General features: G+C 33.4%; 3 protein-coding genes across 3 annotated transcripts; all 3 read right to left on the bottom strand.

Moving 5' to 3' along the window:
* Nucleotides 1–661: 661 nt before the first annotated feature.
* On the bottom strand, nucleotides 662–7274 carry LOC110895046 (polygalacturonase At1g48100). Its single transcript, XM_022142305.2, has 7 exons — nucleotides 6604–7274; nucleotides 4858–4989; nucleotides 4532–4756; nucleotides 4102–4146; nucleotides 3801–4008; nucleotides 2209–2399; nucleotides 662–1565 (listed from the first exon to the last, which is right to left on the bottom strand). Exons 1-7 carry the CDS (start codon nucleotides 6934–6936, stop codon nucleotides 1170–1172), a joined length of 1530 nt encoding a protein of 509 aa, XP_021997997.1. The 5' UTR covers nucleotides 6937–7274; the 3' UTR covers nucleotides 662–1169.
* A 7281-nt stretch (nucleotides 7275–14555) lies between these two features.
* Nucleotides 14556–16963, bottom strand: LOC118485048. Its single transcript, XM_035981274.1, has 6 exons — nucleotides 16664–16963; nucleotides 16228–16570; nucleotides 15936–16034; nucleotides 15387–15858; nucleotides 15116–15299; nucleotides 14556–14816 (listed from the first exon to the last, which is right to left on the bottom strand). Exons 1-6 carry the CDS (start codon nucleotides 16835–16837, stop codon nucleotides 14556–14558), a joined length of 1533 nt encoding a protein of 510 aa, XP_035837167.1. The 5' UTR covers nucleotides 16838–16963.
* Nucleotides 16964–19998: 3035 nt separating this feature from the next.
* Nucleotides 19999–24319, bottom strand: LOC118484717 (microtubule-associated protein 70-3-like). The gene is made up of 4 exons (XM_035980583.1): nucleotides 23730–24319; nucleotides 23587–23607; nucleotides 20223–20412; nucleotides 19999–20143 (listed from the first exon to the last, which is right to left on the bottom strand). The coding sequence occupies exons 1-4, from the start codon at nucleotides 23865–23867 to the stop codon at nucleotides 20109–20111; spliced, it is 384 nt and encodes a 127-aa protein (XP_035836476.1). The 5' UTR covers nucleotides 23868–24319; the 3' UTR covers nucleotides 19999–20108.
* Between the last annotated feature and the right edge of the window lie 284 nt (nucleotides 24320–24603).

Genomic DNA, 24603 nt, shown 5'->3' with positions numbered 1-24603 from the left:
TAAATTATTTGGTGGTAATATATACAACTGCTGTGTTATTGTTATTGAACCAGATTTGGTTATTTAGTTAGCTTTATCTAAGTTTTGTATATATAAACATAGATGGCTACTCGCACTAAAAAAGCGAGCAAGGGCTTTTTAGGCGAGGAGTATGGTACAAATATACCATTTTTACGGGTTTTAGACAGGGCTAGTTTAAATTGATTCCAGGCTTGTTTAGAGCTGTTATAAGTGATACAAAATCTAATTCTGAAGAATGTGTCTATGAAAGTTGCAATTGAAAAAAAAAGACTTAAGAAAACTTTAAACAGAAAACCTCATTCATGGTTATTATATTGTTGTGATCTAGCTTTATTTTTTATGTTCATGCAATTGCATTTCTGTCTTAGTTGTAATATGACTGAGAACAAAATTGGCATTACTTGCTTCAATTATATATGTTAAGGAGGTCTTTACTATTTAGATTGCTTATTATTACTGTTTATCTGCATATGGTGTTTCAAACAAGCTGCTTATCTAATTATTAAAGTGAGCGAAATAAGTTTGCTTATTTTTTAAAAGCAATAAGCAGATCAACAGTTTTAATTAGCAATACGATTCTCCCTACTGGTGCGATGTGCAACCCAACTGTATAACGAATGTTACTTGTATTTCACAAAAGTAACTAAGCATAACAATGAAATGATAATGAAAACGAAGACAACTTTTTTGTGGTGTTTACACTGACATAATAAGAATCAAGAATCCCTATAATACAACCAGTCCCGTATAGTAATATTACCTATATATATAATCGCCTTCGAGCACCTGTATAATGTGAAAAGGGGCCAGCAACTACACCGACCTCACTAATTGATGCACGAAATCATATAGGGTTGATTTTACATAAATACCCACCTACTTTCACTTTCTTCCTGTTTTAGCCATTGTACTTCGTTTTGTACATTCGCGTCATTAAAAGATGATCTTTCATCTCATTTCGGCTGGTATGCCGTTTTTTTGTACCACTTGGATCATTATCCACATAATGACCCAAATGGTAAAATATTAAAATCCATCTTCTAGTGTCTTATATGTACAAAAAAGGTACAGTGACTACGACAGGACAAAAACGAATCGACATCGGTATGATATGCGAAAAAAAACCCAATCATGTTTAGGCTACGCGCCTACAGCGCACATCCAGTTTCATCGGGATCCCAGCTGCTTGACGGTGTGCCTTGCTGCAAACAACCGATCTCTGGGATAGTAGGAGCGTATAATTCCCCAAAAGCTTGCCAGCAATACGGGTCATACATGTGGTAGCCTTTAGGCATAGGTTTTAGTTCAATATCGGTCAACCTTACATCCATACAAGGTTTGCTGTCACTACATGAGACATGAACTGGTTTAACTGTATATGTTCCTCGTATATTTTCGTATGCAATGTTTGAGAGAGCCACTGCAGACGTGTGGTTCGTGCAGCTGCTGTGGTCACAGTAGTATTGATCAATCATGATCGGAAATTGGACTTCGGAAACTTGAATGTTCGAGAATAACACTCCTTGTACTGACCCTACCCCTCCCTGCACAAAAACATTTCGAGATCGTTATGTTGTGTGCTAAGTTACAATAAAATGTATCTAAAGTACATATATTTTTTTGAGTAAAATGCCATTTTCGTCCCTGAGGTTTGGCCAGTTTTGCGACTTTCGTCCAAATGTATGTTTTTCCACATCTAGATCCAAAAGGTTTGAAATCTTGCCATTTTCATCCGGCTAGTTAACTCCGTCCATTTTTCTCCGTTAAGTCAGGGGTATTTTCGTTTTTTTTTTGTTAACTTAAAAGGTCAATTCGGTCTTTTTCACTTTATGTAAAAAGACCGAATACCCTTGAAAAGACTGAATTGCCTTTTAAGTTAACAAAAAAGACAGAAATACCCCTAACTTAACGTTAAAAAATGGATAGAGTTAACGAGCCGGATGAAAATGGCAAGATTCAAACCTTTTGGATCCAGATGCGGAAAAACATACCTTTGGACGAAAGTCGCAAAACTGGCCAAACCACAGGGACGAAAATGACATTTTTTAACGTTTTAGTTTCTTCTGAACTGCTTATCCCATTCTAATATACTATTTGAGTAATTTGAAATGTTACTATTATTTTCAACTTGTTTCGTGTAACATTACTATTTTAGTTCAACAGTAACGGGTACTTTCTAATTTGTACCTGCCAAGTCTTGATCCGAACACCAGTCATTGTGTTATGAATGTTAATGTCCCGAACAGTGATGTTGGAAACACACGCAGTTGTGCCATCTTTTCCTAAACTTCCAATGCTTATTCCATGCCCGGGCCCACAATTTACATCGTGTACAAATACGTTTGTGCATCCCGTTTGTATCGATATGCAGTCATCACCTACACGAAAGCGCTAACTGATTATTTATACGGTGATAGAAACCCACAGTTCATGTTTACAGTAGTAAATTGATTTTACTTTTGTATGTGTGTGCATAAATTTTGGATAAGGTGATAGAAGGTGAAGTATGTGCCAAGATACATTTGCTGTCTGTTGTGTGTGTGGTGCTACATTTTTTAATTAGGATTTATTTTTGTTCCTATGCAAGCATTATTTGTCACATTTGTGAGGTTTTTGTGGATAATAAGAATGGGTGGTTGCCATGAATTTGAATATACCAAGGAAGAACATGGGATATGGTTGTCTCATGATATATCCTTTTCCCTCCAACATAAGTAAATTCATTTTAATTTTTAAAATTTGGGAAAGTTGAGGAAGTTGGGCAAGTGGCACAAAACAGAACTGAATTTTACACTTTAACTAGTATTTTAATCACGCACATTGCGGTGAGAATTTAGTTGGGATTGGTTCTTTTCATCACAGTATTAATACGTAACCGGTACTCGGTATAGCAACAAAAAGAGATAGCCATGAAAACAAATAACGTCAAATCGTCAACACACGTAACTTTATATAAGAAAAACGAAACCTGGACGTTGTTGATAGACATTATGTCTAATGGGGATGGATATGATCGGGTGGTTCCACTGGTGACACGATGATACTCCAGTGGTCCGTCAGTGATCCAAATTTACCGTTAAAAAAAAAAAACATTTTGTTACATGCTGTTAAAGAAATAAAGACCTACAATGTCATTTTCTTGCTATATATCTAAAAAGATCATGACAATGACATGTATTTGTTATTTTGTTGTATATGTATATCATGGCACATGGTGTCAGACTTAACATTTAGTAAGGAAGTATACAGCAACAACAACCATATCCACTATATCCCGTAAATCTCGCAGTTAGCAAAGCTAATGACAGGGTTTGGGAAGGGTTAGATGTAGGCAAACCTTAACATTTAATAAGTACGAGCACTTAAGTTATTAAGGAGTAAAATGTCTTTTTTTTCGTCTATCAGGTTTGGCCAGTTTTGCGACTTTCGTCTAAAGGTTTGTTTTTCTGTATTTGGATTCAAAAGGCTTGAAATCTTGTCATTTTCGTTCGGCTCGTTAACTCCATCCACTTTTCTCCGTTAAGTCAGGGGTATTTCCGTCTTTTCTGCTAACTTAAAAGGGCAATTTGGTCTTTTAAAGGGGTATTCGGTCTTTTTACATAAAGTGATAAAAATGGATGGAGTTAACGAGCCAGATGAAAATGACAAAATTTCAAACCTTTTGGATTCAGAAGCAGAAAAACAAACCTTTAGACGAAAGTCGCAAAACTAGGCAACCTCATGGATGAAAATGACATTTTACAACTCTTTAGTAAATTTTGTAAAATAACATTACTTACCACATGCAAGATCAGTAGTGTGGATTAACACATTCTTGGAGTTCTGCAAGTGAATTCCATCAGTATTGGGGCTGTCACCGGGAGACGAAACGCTTAGACTGTACACTAAAACTCCGTCACAGTTGTCAAACTTGAGATGACACTGAGGACTGTTTTGTATTGTTATGCCTGTGACTGTCACATTAAAACTCCCATAAAACCTTAACGCCTGCGTGTAACAAAGTAGGTGTCATGTAAAAAACATCAGTCAATAGTATATTCATAAATTATTAGTATTTATTTTTCTATACATGATACTTACAGTTGGCTTTATACTAGGCATTTTCCCCTCCAGTGAGCTGCCTACCTATCACAACCAAATTCTAATAAATAACATTTTCAGATAAAATTAGAAGAACAATTTTTTTTTTTGTTATTAATTAGTGTTCATATGGATAAGCTATTTTTGTATATATACTTTATGTTTTAATATCATCATAATTGTCTTGTAATATAAAAGTAATACTTTGGTCAAGTGACAACTTTATTTTCTATTATCTAATTTATTTTCTTATTAAGCGGATCATGTTTGCACATTCCAAGACATTTATAAAAATACACGAGAAATTTGTTCTCGTGGCTAATGACTATAGAGGTAAAAATGATTATTCTTGCGATTTTCTCAATAATATGAAAAACAATTAGGGCAGATTTTAAATAAAAATTAAAAGAGTAGGAAGGATTTAAATTACTTGTGGATTTTGTGTAACTGTAGTGTTGTCTAATGAAATAATTTGTTGTTCTTCATTATCAATAGGATCATCAACTATAGAATTTGTCCACCAAACTGAACCTCTTCCATCAATGGTGCCTTTTCCTCTAATTGTGAGCCCTACAAGTTTTGTAAATTCAAGCCATTGTAGGAGACCTTTACCCCATGCTTGTGCATCTGTTGGAGCTATGATTGTACCATCAAGCTGCAATAGTTTATGCATTTCTTAAATATCTTTTATTAATACATTGACGGACCCTTATCTTTAAGTAAATGAGTCAAAATCGACACTCTGTTGTAACAAACCTGAAATAGAATGTTTCTTTGACAATATGGACCGGAGAAAGAAATGGGTCCCACGAGAAACTCATAATCCGATGGCACAATCATCGTTGACGCTTCCACTTTACAAGCATCCGCCCACGCCGCTTGAAATGCCTACACACGTCTCAGATGACGTTAGTTTCAAAGCCAAAATCTATATTACCTAATTTAGAATTATGGCAGTTTCCAAATGTTAACGGATTTTTGGTTATTTTGACAGTTATGGTTAAAATATGAGTACACGTATTTGTCATACAGTTGGTAGTTTGCATTTGACAGTATACAATTATTGTTGGGAATCTAGACCATACAAAACAAACTGCCGTATGAGAGAGAGTATTGTGAGTGGTCCCACCTAATTTTTTTTTTTTTGAACGGCCAACGAATCCTCCAAATGGGCTACTGGCGAAATTCACCACATCGGGATACACTCGCCTTCCGAACCGGGGAAAACCCTCACCTAGGGCCGAAGCCTGTGAACACTCGCCCGAAGGCACGACAGTGCGGTGAGGTAAAACCCGCTCAGTTCAAGGATCGAACTAGCGATCGCCGCCTACTCGCCTAGTCTCCCATCATCACCAGGTGCCGCAGAAACTAAATGCTAGGGGCAGGAATTGAACTTGGGTCACTTGGAACACAAGGTCTCTCCCTTACCACTCCACCACTAGCTCATTGGCGTCCCACCTAATTTTGTTCTCTTTTATCATCCAATTCCTATTATCTTTTTGCTTTGATTTTATACGCCCATACAATTCCTGTTATCTTTTTGCTTTGATTTTATACGCCCATTAATAAAGAAACATACAACAAAAAGTGAACTGCCATCTGTCTTTTTCTAGAAACGACACAAGTTGCAACAAATGGATGTCCTTATGTAAAATGTTGTAAGACCGGGACCGCTAGCGATCATTCGATTCAGATGGTTCACTGGTTTAACTGGTCTGCCCGGACTAAAAGTTGGGTTGCCACTGATTTTGTACGGTTTGCTAAAACCGGCGGGTTTATTTGTGCCTGGTTCAGTAGGTTCTGTCGGGCAGGCTGGTCTGGTTCTGAAAACAATGGTTTTTTTAGTACATGCTAATTTTGTAGAATTATGTATTTCCTTTATTCCAATTTTTTGTGTTATGTTTAGTTCGGGTGGTTATTTGTTAGTTTTTAGGTAGAAACGAAATTGGTCGAAAGCCACAAAAAATAAACTTTAGCGCTTACAACCTTTTAAAGTGTTTTACACGGATAGTTATCTTGTAATCATAATAATGCATTAAATATCTATAAAGTAATTTAAAAAAAAAAGACATAAAAGTGTTTATGGGCCAAACTCATAAGATGCGTCCTGTATTAGCCGGTACTGAAAAATGACCCATTCCAACCCAAACGTTTCTTAACCCGTTATCCAACCCGGCTGACTCGCTCACCCACACACCCACCTTGACATATTAGGGATGATATTTTCAAATGAGAGTAAAAATCATCTCAGTTAGTCCAAATATGGGTACCCTAAGAGTTCTACATGCATTGCGTGTTGAGACTCCGTTCTTTAACTCCTTTCTCATTTTCACCTCGGGTCCTATTTTCACTAGTACCTCGTATTATGGAAATGGGACCCGCAGATAAGAAAATGATTCCTAGCAGATTTTGGTCTTCTAAGCATGGATTCTAAACATTCTATGTAGAACTTATTAAAACAAAAGGTCCTAACAAGATTATAAAGATGAAAATATAGCTCACCAGTGTATCATCAGAAGCACCATCCCCTTTAGCTCCATAGTCAAGGACATTAAATTTTGAACCTTTTTGTGGAGGAGCTATCGGTTCTTCTGGGGTTGGAAGTGGATGTTTTTGTTTCGGTTTTGGTTTTGATTTTGATTTCGATTTCGGCTTTTCAACAATGATTTGGTGTCCATGATTGTTTCCTTTCTTCTTGTACAAAGAACTTAAAGTATCTCTGCTATGCCTCCAATGCTTACCCCTTCTACCATTGCAAGTTTCAATGCTTGAAGCCCATACTAAAATTGCAACCACAAATGCAAATGTAAGTTTCTTGAAACTAAAACAACCCATGTGATTGGCAAGTGTGTACTAGTGTGTGTTTATCTTTGTGTGTTTTATGTGATTGGTGGATTTCAGATGGCCAAAATGAGGAGTTTGTTTGGTGTTTATATAGGCAGAGGACTTTAAGAGTAATGTAGGTCTGCAAAGGAAGAGATTGTTTGATAGCGCCTGACATTCCATTTTTTATTCTCAATACCTTTACATGTTACTTCTTTCCTTTGTGTGAATTATAGTTGGGGTTTTGAACATATGGTCCCATTAATGGACCCCATTTGCTCAAATGGCTATATGTTATTGTAGGTTAGTTGGCCAATGGTTGAGCAGAATGCCATGTGATCTCTCTTTTTCTCCAAGGTGATGGCTATTGCTTGATCATCCTTAATAACTTGCGCCACGTAAGGAGATAACGAACATGGGTGAGGCTTCGTTCATGTTCGTTTGTAAAGGAAATGAAGTTGTTCAAGTTTGTTTATATTTACCTATACGCTAAATGAACATTTCACACATGACACACGTGAAGTTGCGTGTGGATACACACACATAGAGAAGGGCAAATTCAATACATAACTAATTATAAGGAGAGAAATGTGAAAATCGCATAATATGCCTGTACGTAGTGCTAACCAAATATAACGTGAAAGAGAGGCTAGCAGTTGCATAACCAAATGAACATAATAAACAAACGTTCATAAGTGTAAGCGAACACACAAGACATGTTTTCATATTTGTTTGTCGAGTTAAATTAACAAAAAAATTATTCCCCTTCTTGTACATTTACTGAACGTTTGGTTCATTTGCGTAAATTTGACTGGTGCTCTAGATAAACAATTGCATAAGAAAGTAACAAACTCTGATGTGTTCTAGTAGAAAAGATAATTTTTTGTTTGAACGGCCAACAAATATTATTTATTAATCAAAGGGCCAACAACGTGTTAGCCCACACCAAGTTACAACCAACCAACTTTAAACATGCCAAACTAGATACATTTTCTTGATACATCAAAATTACACCACTCCTCCCAAGTTATTTCTTTTAGTGCCGAGCGGCTACCAATCCACAAGAAACCCAGTTGCTTGATTTCGTACGTCATCCGATCAAGCTTCACTTGTTTGTCATTGAATACCAAGTCATTCCTGCTTCGCCAAACTACCCATAGTGCCACCTGCATGATTGCGTACACTAATTTCCTCCATTTTACACACCCCTGAACGTGTTTGTGCCAGTCTAGTAGAAAAGATAATTACTTTAGTTTTGATTTATGTTGACCAACTTTCAAACTTTTAATTTATGGTAATATCACCGGTCCCAAATTATGTAGGCAACCATGATAATTAGTTGGAATCAGAACTTTAACAAAAACTAAATCATTTTTACTTTCACTGTACCGGTAACAATTTAGCGATTATAAAACTATAAAAAAGAAAAGTTTAACCGGATTGAGCAAAACAGAAAATGAAAAGGATATGTATGAAAAAAACATAAACAAAACCATTGATGGTTTTATTAACGGACCACATTAATTGATTCATGTGTAATTAACGAAAACCGACAGATACCAAGTACCCCACAAATCTCTCATATCTGCATATATGTAGCAACGTATTGCTGTAATGACAACTCCAAGTGTATATTAATTACCATTACCAAGTTAGTTTAATTAGGTTTAAGTGGGAATAGAATAATCAATAATAGTTAAGATATTGCAGGTCCCCATGAATATGCCTTCTGGTTGATTGTGTGTTTCTCAATTATTGGTGTTTTTGTTTTTTAATATTTGTTGCATGCTGAATTAATTATTTGTCTTTCATAGACTTTATTTAATTTCAAGTATGATAGTGTACAATTATCCTATATGAGTCGATATAAATAATTTAAGGGGATTTTATGGGTGGTAATAATTGTGAGAATTTAGAAATAGCAAATTTGATTTTGTGTAGAAAGACAAAGAAGGACACGTGAGTAAGTAGGACCTTGTGTGTATAGATAATTAGTTGTCAAAACCAAACACAGAAAGAAAGAAAGATGAGATAACAGCCCTTCAATTAGGGATCACATGCATTCACGGGCTATACAGTTGAACCCCTTCTATCTCTTTGTTTGTTAGCAACATAAGGCCTCTATCATTTGAGCCTTAGCCTCTCACACATTATCATTCCATATTATATTCAATCCCTTCTCTGTCCAGATAGTTTATGAGCCTACGTACGTGGTTCTGTTTCCCTGGGCTAAGGGAAAACTTATTGACCAGTGCCTTTCTTACAAACCAACAAAATTGCGGTAAATCGTTTAAAAAACCTATTTGAACAAGAATGCGTGTTGTAAATAATGTGAATTTGATCATCTAAGGGATAACTTCTCGTATTTGTATTCCCGAGTATTGTATGCCATTTCCATCACCGTTGTCTTCACTTTTAGTTATCTCTAAAAAAATCTCGTAAGCATCATGTAACATCTGACCACTCATACCAATCAAAATTATTTATTTTGTCTTATACGAATAGGTAAGGATATTATGTTAATTATGTTATGAAGTGTTTCATTTTTAGTATGATGATGTGTTTGTTACGTAGAGCGTGAGAGTGAAATGTTGGTTTGAATGTTTGATTGAGTTGCATATTTAATGGTTCCCGTGAGTGTGTTTTGGATGTTGTTTATTATACATCTAATTCTAATCATAAAAAGCAGACGGTTGGTAGAATATTTTAGTCACTCAATACAAGGGATTTGCAACCCTCTCACCCATGGTTTTCGTTAATTTGTCTTTGTGTGCAAATCCAACCCAACTAACTAATCATTTAGACGTCATTATGCTTTAAATCCTGGAATATGCAGGTTGTTTTGACTTAGTTTACTTTAGGCTAATGCGAAGTCAACATCACCTATGCGCCACCTCATATGAGGGCTTTAAAGCCCATTTCTTTAACATCATTTCAATGGTTTAAAGCCACCATCATTATTATTTAAATTAAGTATATTAATTTAAATTCAAATAACATGAATAAACTATAAAAAAAAACACAAAAAAACATGTATATTAATTTCTTTAACATCATTTCAATGGTTTAAAGTCACCTAATCGATCTCGTTCAAGAAGCGCTTGTCTGATACGCTTTGTAGACGATTTGACTTCTTCTCGCAAATATTGAATCACCTCCTGAGTCACTGCGATAAGCATATCGTCGTCAATCCATCGGATGAAGAGCTGGATGAATCGGATGCAAAGTGGGATGACATCTTTTATAAAAATGATTGGAGAGAGTTTGCATGTTTTAGTGAGTTAATTTGTGATTGTGATGTGTAAAATATATGTATATAAATAATAAAGTTTTAATTTTTTTTAATTCGAGTGTTGATGAACGGTCTTATTTGAACAAAACCTCGAAAACAACAAATGACGCCCGTTAACAGCTTGGCGAAGAGAACAATGGCGCCCCTCCCCCCTCATAGCGCCTAGGAAGTGGGGGCGGGGCGCAATAGGGCACCAAAATGGGAAATTTGGCAGGGGGCGCTAAGCCACACCATGTGGTCTTACATGTTCGTGGTAAGGCCAGTGGATATGGGATGGCGCCACCCCGCCACATCTGCATCGATAGCACCCCGGGGGCGCCACCGGCCACGCCGCGCAAGTTATCGGGGGGGGGGGGGGCGCCATGGAGGTCTCGCCAGCATGTTAACGGTGAGTTTTGGAGTTGATCGAGGCAAGTTGGTCAAACTTTACTGTTGGCCAACGTTTGAATTAAAAAAAAGTTTATTTTTATTCAGATATATATACAAACCTATCCTAAACTAAAACATATATCAATCACAAACTAAAACACACATCGGTCACAAAAAAAAACACAAAAATTCTACCCAATCATTTTTAAGAATGTCATCCGATTCGTCGAGCTCTTCATCCGACGGTGTTCTTGACGATATGATTATCACAATTACGCAGGAGACGATTAATTATTTGTGAGAAGAAGCCCAATCCTCTACATCGCGTACCAGACAACCGACTCTTGAACGAGATCGGTTAGGTGCTCATGAACGTTTAATGCAAGATTATTTTTGTGAAAATCCATTGTACAATGATGTCCAGCTTAGGCGTAGGTTTCGTATGAGTCGTCGTCTTTTCCTAAAAATTTCTAATGATGTTGTGGGCGAATTCCCTCTTTTCACACGAAGAGAAAGTGATAGTTACAAAGTTGATTTCTCTGGAATACAAAAGTGTATTGCGGCAATTAGGCAACTAGTGTATGGCACAGCGAGTGATGAGTGGGATAAATATTTAAGAATGTCATCCAGAATGTGTCGTGATTCTCTTGAAAATTTCTGTGAAGGTATTTTTTATTTGTTGTTATTATTATTATTTTTTTAATTTACAATTTATTATTGAGTGTGTGGTGAACTTCCAGGAAAAACCTTTCAAACCCAACTGGAATTGCATTTTTTCGACGAAAAATGAACGTTTTATGAATTTTTCCGTATCGAAGGTTTAGGCTGCGTTTTCTGGCATAATTTGCATCCCATTACAAATGTCATAACTCAATTTATGAATTGAGTTATGATCTCAAATTTTTACTGTAGATAGCTTCAGGAGGTTAAGAAAATCTCCAACTGGAATTATGTCAATCGGATAATCGAGGATTTTTAAATGAATTTTTCTGTGGACTGCAGTCACAAAGTGATGAATCTGATTGCTGCTTAGTAAATGATTTTTTATAAATTTTTGGTAGAGAGTTAGACTCTAAAAATTTAACACAAGGATAAACCCTCTGCGGGGCACATCCCATAAAAAGATCGTAATTTTTGCAAGCTCGTAAGTACAGTAAACGGATGTCCCAAAACAGCCTATTTTCAGTGAATTGAGCTATGCATGTTAGTGAATGAATTGACTAATGAAAGTCAGATGTGGAATTCGAATTTGATATGATCGTTAACATGCACAATTGTGTATGCTAACAAGAATGTGATTTTGATGGCATGAAAGTATTGGGATCATGTGAAGATGGACTCAAGCACGAAAGGCTAACGGGTCAAGGGGAGGCAATGAAGCGGATACAAACACGGATGCATAACGTAAGTGATTTCCGGAATCACTTCTTAATTTGTTTAAGTAAAGTTATGTACCAGCTATTTAATTTAAGCATGATAATCGAAGTCAAATAAGGTTTGGTTGTACAAAATCGATGATTTTCGCTAGTAGACCGAACGGGTCAAAATGAGGTCTTATTGCTATACCGGAATGGTTGCATAAGTAATGATTACGGTATTATAATCGGGTAATTGGTAGAATTGCGTATAAGCACGCTAACCAAGAAACGAAGACGCGGGTTAATAGTCAAAGGACTCGGTTGTGAGTTATGATTAAATGGATAAACAATTCCACGTATGGAAATTGTACTACAAAGTTCAATCACGTATAATTGAATGGGATGAATGAGTTGAACGTATACCGGGTATCGGGTGCATAAACCCCAAGTACGAAACTCCGGATAATGTAAAGCTTTTATAGTTATAATGCTCATGTAAGGCTTGGGTTAAAACAAATGTGTTATTTGATGAAAATATGAACGGGTCGAATAATCCGTAAAAGAATATTAAGCTGGAAACTCATAAGTTAAGAATTTCCTTAATCCGGATGTTTGATTTCAATTTCACATGATAGAAAATCGAATTATGAACATGTGGGAAGAAACGGGAGGTTAAACGGGTAAACGGTTTAAAAGTTACGCAAGTTTTAGCGTTAATGGACGACGAAACAAAATAGCAGAAAAACGAGGGACAGAGGGGGCATCGACGACGCCAAGAGGGGCGTTGTAATATACGAAAAAAAATTAAGTATTTTAAAAAGATATATATATATATATATATACACACACACACATATATATAGGTAAAGAGTATGGTACAAATCTCCTTATCGTACGTTATGTACGCGCTATCCACAGCCATACACGTGTCCTGATTCAATTTAATTAAATAAGGGTATATCAGACATTCTATTCCATGGAATCCCGTCAATTATATGCAGATACGGAGTTTGTTTCGTAACTGTCCCATTTAATTATTCTTCGCTTTAATTCGATTGTAGGGTTTTTTATTGATTCCACACAGAACAGGCATTTCCGAAAATGCTTGATTCGTCATTTAGGATTCTTCAATAGGTATATTAGTTTTGAGTTCTGTGTTTGTTTTTTTATTTTTTTTAGATTTTGTAATCAGGGGTTGAAGATAAGTGTTTCTGGGGGTTACTTGTTGTGTTCCTATATCGCATGTGTTATTTTGATATATCGCATATGATGTTTTAACATAATGCAACTAGTTAAGAATGGTTCTGTTGTATAATTTCGCATATTAGAAATATTCATTTCGCACACAATAAAGTTTAATATATAATTTCGCATGTTTAATTCTGGACTTCGCAAACCATAAAGTATTTATCAGTTGTAGCTATTTATTTCGCAATCTTTATTAGTAATTATTTTTATTTTCGCACAATGTGTTTCAATTATTGAAATCAAATAATTCAGTTCAATAATTGATTTCAATAATTCATATCAATAATTTTTATTTTTATTATATAATTTATGTTTCATCACTATTGCAAACATCCATGTAAAAAATGGCAGATCTACCAACATCCTCTTCTTCTGAACCAAGTATCAAGCAGGTTTTGAGGAAAAGGATTCAGCAACAAATTCAAGAGGATCAATCATGTCAAGAGATGTTGGAGGCCAACATTTCTCGTGTAACAGAAAACATGAAGAGAAGACAAGAAATTCTTAACTTGCTATCGCAGATGCAAGTGAGTAGTCTTAAAGAAATTGCTGTTATGTTTATGGTGGATTTGGGTGAGAGGGATGAGAAACAGTTGAAAGAGTTGGCTGGTGCAATAACTGTTTTAAGATGCTCGATGAAGATGAAAATGGAGTTTCTTTCATCTTTTGAATGAACCTTTGTTTATTTTGTGGTGCATGTTTTGTTATGTAATGGACTTGTATTTCGCAAATTTAATAATTCAATGTGAAACATGCGATTTCAAACATAACACATGCGAAATATAAACACAAATGCCAATTTAGAAACACCAATATATGCGAAATTAACAACACTAACAAGTTTAAACATGTAACATAAATACATCATCAAATGAAGTTTACTTTCCCTTCCCAAAATATGTACTCATCCTTTCTGGGATTATCTTATCCAGATCTTTCATATACCTCTCTTTGTCTGGCCTTTTGTCGAAAGCATTGGCCATTTTAATTATTTTTTGACGATGCATGTTGTGTTCTAATAGAACGATTTTGCTGAGATATCTTGTCCTTAGGAGATGAAGTTGTGCTTTCTGTCTGTTGTTTACTTCATTTTCATTCACAAATCCTGTCACCCATGGTTTTGGTCTCCTTTGTACGTTTCCATGTGACGCATCGTAAACACTCCACAGTCTACGCCGTTATTCTTCGTCCTCCAATCCATTTTTTTTTCTTTCTATTACTGAGCTTCCAAGTTCTTGTATAGCCGGTGTTAGTTTTAAAGCCTTTTCTAGGTATAAAACCAATACCCTTCTCTGTAACATAGCAACATTGTGTTAGTAGCTTTTTTACATAAAACATAACATGTTTATGAATATTTTTTTCTATTACAGTGTGTCTGGAAGCCCTTTGTATCTATCCTTGAAGTTTTGTTCAGCTGCTGAATTGTCAATCAGCTCAATTTTGTCGGATTTCAAGTTGAAGCACAAGACATAGAAGTGGTCACCTTGAAGTACCGGAATAAACACCAGGTCAACCGAATCAAGTTTTTTTACCTCATATCTCAGTAACATGTCTTTAAAATTTGAGGCAAATATTTTTAGTCGTTGGTTGTCTGTGTATTTCTCCTCGTCGTAAAAGATATCCGGCTGTATGTTTATGTAACCAGAGTCAAAGCCATGCAAACAATGGTTTTTTTTTTCCACATGCGAAGAGTGTATATAACAAATGCGAAATTAAAACAGGATGAGAAATGCAAACAGTGGATTTTTTTCACATGTGAATAGTATATATGACACATGCGAAATTTTGAACAGTATGAGAATGTTTCAAAAGGAAAAATTCTGCCATAATACATGCGATTTTTAGATATAACTAGTGTGCGAAATCATTTAATATGCATTTACTTTTAGAAATCCGAATGACAAAAATTTATATGAAAACATACCATCATTGTGGAATACAAGAAGAATCTGTGTGGTGATGATTTTCTATCCCTTTTCTTCTCTTCAAGGTTTAGAATATCTACAAATGCATATATTCCGTTCGATGCTACGTATTGTTCCCTGTAGAAGCTTTCAAACACAGCTTTGAATGTTGCAACCTCAGTTTTTGATCGGTAAAATTCTTCTCTGCAAGTCATAAAATAAATAATTAGTTTTTGTTTTGTGTATATTTTTTTTAGATGTTTGTTTGTTGATATATGTTTTTTTACTTACTGCAAGTCTGCAAATGTCGCAAATGTGAAGCGGATCACACTCAATTCTTGGTTCAAGAGTGCTTCATGCATGTTTACCACTCTATTGCAGTAAGGGGAACAATATTTGTCTCCAAGATCTGCACATCTTTTCTCATCTCTTGTTTTTGCTTGTTCTATTGTCTTGTAAAGCAGTTCATTTAACCCTTTTGGGATAACTTGTTTTGGAACTTGCTTTGGCTTTGTGGTTTTTCTCCCCTTAGTTTGTTTTTTTCCTTTATCTTCTTCCAATGTTGGTCCTATGCTCAAAACCAACTCAACTGAATGCAATTCTTCAGCAGTTACCTGAGGGCATTCAGGTTCCTTTTCCTTTTCAACTTCAACGTCCGTATCGAGTTGTTGAGGGTCTTTTTCTGGCACTTCTTCCTGGACTTTTTGTGTAGATTCTGCCAAGTTCACTGTCTCTTCGACAACAGTTTCGTTTTCACCAGTTTCTGCATGCCTGAGTAATTTAAGATATACAATAATTTATGATGTTTAATTTTTCTCCTAAAGTAAAGGGTTTTATTACCCTTGGCAGTTGTTTGGTAAGCATATACACCCGGTTTCACAGTTTGAATGTTTGCAATAAGGGTGTCTGTGACTCCTCCATCATCTGGTTGCAGTATACCTATAGATACAAAATATTTAACTTAATACAGTAGAATCAAAATCGCAGGGTTATACATGACATATTTGTGCGAAATCAAACTTTGAAGTTTTTTAACAAATCGCATGTGTTTTTGTAGGGTTTCGCATGTGCATAAATGTAGTGAATTTTTACATGATATCGCATGTGTTAATATTGAGTTTGCATGTTTTACCTTCTGATGCCATTTGTACCAAAACTGTTGATATTACTTTTTGAGCTTCTTCATCCTCTCTACCTTCTTCGTTTGTAGTAACTTCATGATGAACTTCACAAGCTGGGGTTTCAGGTTCTTGATGAACAGGAGAGGCTGCAGTTTCATGCTCTTGAACCGGATCAGGTGGCACACAAATGGGATTATTCTGAAGCGTCTGATCCCACTCCTTACAAGCCTTCATAACCTCTGGTTCCCAAAAACACTTAGTTTTTGCTTCTGACACTAAGTTGTTCATCTCTTGAACATCTTTAACCATTTTAAGGTATTTTTTGACATTTGCTTTCATCTTTTTCAACAGATTCTGTAATATTTTTCAAGTTAAGATACTATCAATCTAGAAGTTAAATATAATTGATTAAGTTAAATAAGTTAAATTAATATTTTTTACGCTTACCTTTTTGTTTGCTCTCGAAGCCTCTAGTTGTTGTTCGTGGGCTGTGTCGTAGAATACCGATGGTGAAAGTTGAGCAGGAGTGTTGCAATAATCCATCATTTTCTGTGTCTGCGTTCCAACTTCAAAGTCAATGTTCATCTGAGACATTTCATGAATTTCAAAACTGAAATCCATGAAATCATCAATGATCTCGTCATCTTTTGGCTCTGCCCCGGTTTCTTCGTTTTGTACTGCGCGCAGTCCTTCTTTTGTAGCTTATCGTTGTGTCAACCGGTGGTCGTAGTGTATAATCATCCTCCGGAGGACCCTCTTCTTCTTCATTTTTTTCTTCATTTTCTTCTTCATTTTCTTCTTCATTTTCTTCTTCTTCTTCACTCTCACTTGATATCCATAGAGGTCCGTTATCCGAAATATGATCTTCGACTTTATCAATCTCTGAAGATGTTATATAACGAATAACCGGTATCTCCACGGCTTTCTCAAACAGGTTAAGCTTTTTGTTGTACTCATGCGTGTATAGAAGCTGTATAAATCGCAAGATCATTTAGTTATATAAAAGAACAAACTAGTATTTTAAAGATGTTATTAAATGTAGTTATGTATATCGTAAGAAAGGCAACAGGTCCCACGAACTGTATCTTATAGTTCTTCCAGCCCGCTCGTGTCCGGCGCAAGGTTTCAAGTAGATATGAGCACCAATCTAGATTTTTTATTTCCTCAACATCTTCTACACCGAGCAAACGTCTATCATTTGCAAGTGTTGCCTTTGTAATTTCTGCAAAGAAGGTCATCCAGTATACAAGGAAATTTAATTTAAACAAACTCCCTCCGTCTCTTTGATTTTCCATTGTATTTGCAATTAAGCCATGGGTAATTCTCGCGTTTTGCCCCCACTGGCGGATGAATCTATCCCGGACAGCATTTCCCGGTTCTTGACTTTTTTCAATTTTCTCTTGCTTTTTGACTTTTCTCTTATCGGCTATTATTTCAACCTTCTTTGGACCTTTTGGTGTTCCAAATACCTCGTAAACTGTGTCCGATGTTATTTTTATTTGGTGTTTTCCTACGTTTAGCTTATCGAACTTCTCATCAAAGTTTCTCGCTAGCCAATATGCCAATCTTGTCGAAATATGGTTGATGTTGATATCCAGAATAGCTCCAAACCCCATATCCCTCACATCATCAATCTGTTTTTTTGAAAATCTTCTAACAGTATCCATATATGAGTTAGGTTGGCATCTCAGCAGTATTGCTTCATTGCTGTATTTGAAGAACTCTCTATGTTCTGTTTTAGGTTGTTGCACCTTTTTTTGAATGTTTTTTTTGTGTGTATCTTTGATTTCCTCTTATCTTCTTTCTTCTCATGTTTTTTCTTTTTTTGGGGTGGCTTAACAAAGTCATCATCTTCTGAACTTTCTTCAATCACCAATCTCTTTCTATTCTTGTTAATTTTTATCAGAGTTGATATTGGTCCTTCAAAGTCATCATCAGATTCTATTTCTACAAAATCGCATGCTATAGTTAAAAACACTTACAAAATCGCATTTATCAGTTAATCATGTACAACAAGTCATCAATTCGCATGTGTTAGGTATCAATTCACATGTGTTATTTAACAATTCGCATATATGAGTTATGATTTTGCATTTGTTACATAAGCATTACCAAAACTATCAATCATTATAAATCATAAACAATACAACTAAGTTATGATATAAAATCGCATGTGCATTTATATCAATTCGCAAGTTTAATCTAACCTAAAACAAAAAACCTTCGACATACTATTTTTTTATCATATGAAATCGCAAATGTCATAAAAACCACCACAAAACCCTATATGATATCGCACATCTATCAGTATCATTAAGAAAACTGCATAAAAAATGCAAAACCTAATAAATAAACATACCAGTAATAAACCCTAGCAAAATTGAAGTTGTTATCAATATGTAATGTTATAAAACTATATGTTTCAGTTAAAACGTTAATAAACAAACAAAATAGCATTTGATTTTAAAGCTCCTGTATATTCCACTATTAAATCGCAAATGTAAATAGATACCTGGATTCATCTTCTTCGCTTGTGGTCTGTCGTTGTTTGCTTTGCTTCTTTTCTCAATATTCATGGAATCTTAGTTGAAATCGCAATGGAGAGTAGCAGGGAACGTTTTGGAGAAGGAGAATGCAATGTTTTGATTTTGGGTTTACGGTATGATTTTGAGTTATTGTGTGCTGATTATCAGGGGTTTTGTTCTCGCTATGGACGATTTTAACCTTGGCGGTTTCTTTTATTAATTTTAATTTGATTAATTTAATTGTTAAACACGCGCTTTTAATGAGATGATCGGACGGTTGTTGTTGTAGCGTACATAATGTACGATTAGTGTATTTGTATGTTAACCGGCCTCTATATATATATATATATATATATATTAATTAATAATAGTGGTAATAAAAAAATAGATAAAAATCTTTTTTTTGTGTTAATTAAATATGTTAACATATATGCATGCCTTTTCTTTTGGTTTTACGTAAAGAAAGAAAAGTAAAATATGTTATAGATATAATAATAATAATAAAAGGATAGTTCAAGCATATTTCAAATTCATTTATTGCCGCAAACTGTTTACTATGTCTTTGGCCATATTTTCTTTATAACTTTAAACTAGGTTATAGCCCGGAAATTTTTCGGGTAGAAAAATTTAATTTACAACAAATAAAAGTATAAAAATAATACTTTTAACATCTAAAGTATCATCTTTCCATTTTCTCCACCATAAATTTTTAATTCGGTTTCTTAAACTTTTTCTTGTTGTAAAGAGCCATAAAAACATACAAAAGCAAGAATGTATATTAATCATGTATAGTTTTTTAGTATAATGGATTATTTTTTAAAAATTTATATACACGTATAGACAATACCTCACTGTCACTCTACACTCTAAATCAAACTATTTTGACCCGACTCATACCTATTCCCAACCTTGCCCCACTCACATCAGCTACAACAAAAAAAATCAACAAAAAAATACATGTTTGGATTCTTATATTATGATACAATGACACCTACATCAGCTACAACAAAAAAGAAAACCAACTAACACTAATATATTAACATGGAAAAATGTAAACTATAAATCCAACCCAGATGGCTCAGTTCGTTAAAAAAAATCGGTGAAACATTAATATAAATTACTCAATGGAAAATACATGAGAATTTGTTGGTGGAGGTAAGATAGTTGGTGGCTATATAAATTAACAATCTAAATTCTATATAATCCATTTCGTCTATAATATGAAGTATATAAATCAAATAATGTATTCAACACGTGAACACCTATGCAACCATCAACTAATTAAATGAGCAGTTAACCCACAATGACATTAAAGTTATAGTTTTCAATCATTTTTTTCTTATGTAGACATTTAATTTAAGATCTATCTAAGATTGTGATTCGCTCGGTTCTCGATCATAATCTGCAGAAGAACAAAAAATATCAACATTCAAATACAAAAAAGATTCAATTAATCCAACAAATCATTTTGCATTAATCACCTGTGACTTCAATTTCCAATCGATTAAGCTTGAGTTTCAATGAATCCAAACTGTGGAACAACTTTATAAGATTGTTCGTTTCTAAACTTGGCCTCACTGTAGACCCCCTACAACTTGTAGTACCCGAACCCCTACCTCCTCCACTTCCTCGGTCCTTGTACGATCCCGAAAATGTCAACGGCGTCGTATACTACAATAGAAACACAAATTAAGATAGAAAACACAAAACAATTTATGTCGAGGGCAAAAGCTATTTATATGAATAATTTTCTTATGAGTGACAATTTGGGACCTGTGGAAATTTCAAGAAGTTTGGAATCATTTACTTATACACTAACACTAAGATTAATGAAAGGGGCAAGTTGTAATCCTATCACAAAACCGCACTAACCTTGCCAAACAAAATTGCTCCACCATTTATTTATAGAAAAAGATACCTTAATTTAGGAAAACCATATAATACTAAAATTTAAGGAAATAACGAAATCTTTGATGGACTGTAATTAATACATATTAAAACAGTACAAAATTTATTAGAAACAACCCAAATATCCAAATTTTAAAAAATATCATAGTTAGATTTGCAATATATATATATATATATATATATATATATATATATATATATATATATATATATATATATATATATTTTACGAAATTATACACATCAGCATAAACAATGAAACCTAAAATTATACCAAAAAAATAAATAAATAATTAAATAAAGCAAATTCCTTGTAAACAATGAATCATAGTTAGATTCCTTGTAAGGTGGTTGTTCTCCCCACATTAATAAAGCAAATTCATTAGGTATTTCCTATCAGTGAAAACAAAAAAAAAATAAAAAATTAAATACATAAGTCTAAATACAATATGTTTAGTAATCATAAAACCAATAAACATACCAAAAAAATAGGATCATCGTCCTCAATCAGCTTTAAGAATGAAGGACTGTTGTTACTCAAATCAAAAATAAATCACTAACGAAATTTAAAATTGCACAAAATTTTAAATTTAAAATTTGAATTCCGAAAATAGAAATAGAAACCTTAATTCCGGAAAATTATCATACTAAAAATAAACCACTAACAAAATTTGAAATTGCTAAAAATTTTAAATTTAAAATTTGAATTCCGGAAATAGAAATAGGAACCTTAAAATTTTAAATTTGAGGTTTCAAAAAACGTAACACCATTTATTTATAGAAATAGAAACCTTAATTCCGGAAAATTATCATACTAAAAATAAATCACTAAAGAAATTTAAAATTGCACAAAATTTAAAATTTAAAATAGAAACCTCAGAATTTAAAATTTATAATTTGAATTCTGAAAATTAAATCACTAACATCCAATCCCGTAGATTATCATACTAAAAATTATCATACTAAAAATAAATCACCATTTATTTATAGAAATAAAAACCTTAATTCCGGAAAATTATCATACTAAAAATAAATCACTAAAATTTAAATTTGAGGTTTCAAAAATAAATCACTAACGAAATTTAAAATTACTCAAAATTTTAAATTTAAAATTTGAATTCCGGAAATAGAAACCTTAATTCCGGAAAATTATCATACTAAAAATAAATCACTAACGAAATTTAAAATTGCTCAAAATTTTAAATTTAAAATTTGAATTCCGGAAATAGAAATAGAAACCTTAAAATTTTATATGTGTGGTTTCAAAAAACGTAACACCATTTATTTACAGAAATAGAAACCTTAATTCCGGAAAGTTATCATACTAAAAATAAATCACTAACGAAATTTAAAATTGCTCAAAATTTAAAATTTAAAATAGAAACCTCAAAATTTAAAATTTAAAATTTGAATTCTGAAAATTAAATCACTAACATCCAATCCCGTAAATTATCATACTAAAAATTATCATACTAAAAATAAATCACCATTTATTTATAGAAATAGAAACTTTAATTCCGGAAAATTATCATACTAAAAATAAATCACTAAAATTTAATTTGAGGTTTCAAAAATAAATCACTAACGAAATTTAAAATTGCTCAAAATTTAAAATTTAAAATTTGAATTCCGGAAATAGAAATAGAAACCTTAAAATTTTAAATTTGAGGTTTCAAAAAACGTAACACCATTTATTTATAGAAATAGAAACCTTAATTCCGGAAAATTATCTTACTAAAAATAAATCACTAACGAAGTTTAAAATTGCTCAAAATTTTAAATTTAAACTAGAAACCTCAAAATTTAAAATTTAAAATTTGAATTCTAAAAATTAAATCACTAACATCCAATCCCATAAATTATCATACTAAAAATTATAATACTAAAAATAAAGCACCATTTATTTATAGAAATAGAAACCTTAATTCCGGAAAATTATCATACTAAAAATAAATCACTAAAATTTAAATTTGAGGTTTCAAAAAAAAATCACTAACGAAATTTAAATTGCTCAAAATTCTAAATTTAAAATTTGAATCACGGAAATAGAAATAGAAACCTTAATTCCGAAAAATTATCATACTAAAAGTAAATCACTAACGAAATTTAAAATTGCTCAAAATTTAAAATTTAAATTTCGGAAATAGAAATAGAAACCTTAAAATTTTAAATTTGAGGTTTCAAAAAACGTAACACAATTTATTTATATAAATAGAAACCTTAATTCCGGAAAATTATCATACTAAAAATAAATCACTAACGAAATTTAAAATTGCTCAAAATTTTAAATTTAAAATAGAAACCTCAAAATTTAAAATTTAAAATTTAAAATTTAAAATTTGAATTCTAAAAATTAAATCACTAACAACCAATTCCGTAAATTATCATACTAAAAATTATCATACTAAAAATAAATCACCATTTATTTATAGAAATAGAAACCTTAATTCCGGAAAATTATCATACTAAAAATAAAGGAAATAACAAAATCTTTAATGGATTGATAATTAATACAATACAAAATTTATTACTAAGAAAACAAAGATATTCAAATTTTAAAAAATATCATAGTTAGATTTTCAAAAATAAAAAATAATAAAAATAACTAAAAAATTATACAGATTAGCATAAACGATTTAACCTATAACAATTATCGGATCAAAAAACACCAAAACAACCATAAAATTAAACTTATCTCTTCTGTTCGACGAAGATTTAGAGTCCGGCAGTTGCATAAAATTTCGGGTTTCTCATGAAAAACCAAAATAAAAAAATAACTAACAACATCACTCTTTGAAGACATCAAGAATAGATCCATTCGTAAGATTAGAATAGGAGAATTAAAATCATCATCAACAACACAAAAATACAGAAAAATGATAAAAAAAGTGCGATTAAGCATTTACAATACATAACAATCTAATATAATTTACATACCTGCAGAATAAGTGGAATGATCTACAAAAAAAAAGAACAACAATAATCATTAGCATTTTCCGAATGGGTTTTGACCAAAAACAACCTACTTATCGATCGAAGAACAAAAATAAAGAGTATTTCGCTGCGATCATGTAGTTTACCTTTGATTTGTGAAGGATTCTTGCTTTAAGTTTATGATAGGAGAAGGTAGGTAGAAGAGAGAGAACAGAGAGAAAGAACTTGTTTGTAAGAAGATGTTTATGAAGAATAATTGAGTCAAAATAACAAATAGGATCCATATTCAAAATGGGTTTTTTAGAAAACTGGAATAAACCGACCCAAACAATTCGGATCCCGCGTGGAAGTAAGTTTTGGTTTGTGTTTTGTGAATTTGGTTTATTTATAGAGAATTCCCTCCCAAAATCACTCTCTACTCAACCAATGGTTGCCACATCATCAAAATGGCTTCACCATTCAAAGACATATAGCCCACATCATCTCATTTATTAATATATATAGATGTTAGATCTTAAACTAATCTGCGAGGGATTTGAGATGTGATATAGTCTTTGTTAAACCCTTTCGTAATCACTTCAAAATTCGATCTTCATACCGTTCATAACTCCGCCGCTGCACCACCGTAACACTCCGTTCCGTTCCGTCGTGCCGCACGCCATCGAAAGTTGCCGCTGGTTCGAACTTCAATCAGCTATACAACCGCCGGAAGCTCGCTGTCGCACTCTGCTGTGACGACCGCCGCCCTTTGACTAACGATTCAGGTACCGTTTACGATTGCGTCTTTCTTTTCAATTCGGTTTCAGTGCCATTTTATTTTAGTGTTTGTAATCTTGTTCCGGTAAACCAACCGAGATTTAACACTCATCTTTATAAGTCATGCGTAGTCGACAATATTCAATCACCAATTTGTTTTTTTTTATTCAATGCTGGCCACCGGATGGTTTGGCATGGTTATGGCCGTTTCCAAGTTCTTGCTCCCATTTTTTAAAATATTTAGTGGAGGTCTCGTGTAAAATA

Source organism: Helianthus annuus, chromosome 12 (assembly GCF_002127325.2).
Source record: "Helianthus annuus cultivar XRQ/B chromosome 12, HanXRQr2.0-SUNRISE, whole genome shotgun sequence".
Classification (NCBI taxonomy): domain Eukaryota; kingdom Viridiplantae; phylum Streptophyta; class Magnoliopsida; order Asterales; family Asteraceae; genus Helianthus; species Helianthus annuus.
This window is presented reverse-complemented; position numbering and strand designations above follow the sequence as displayed.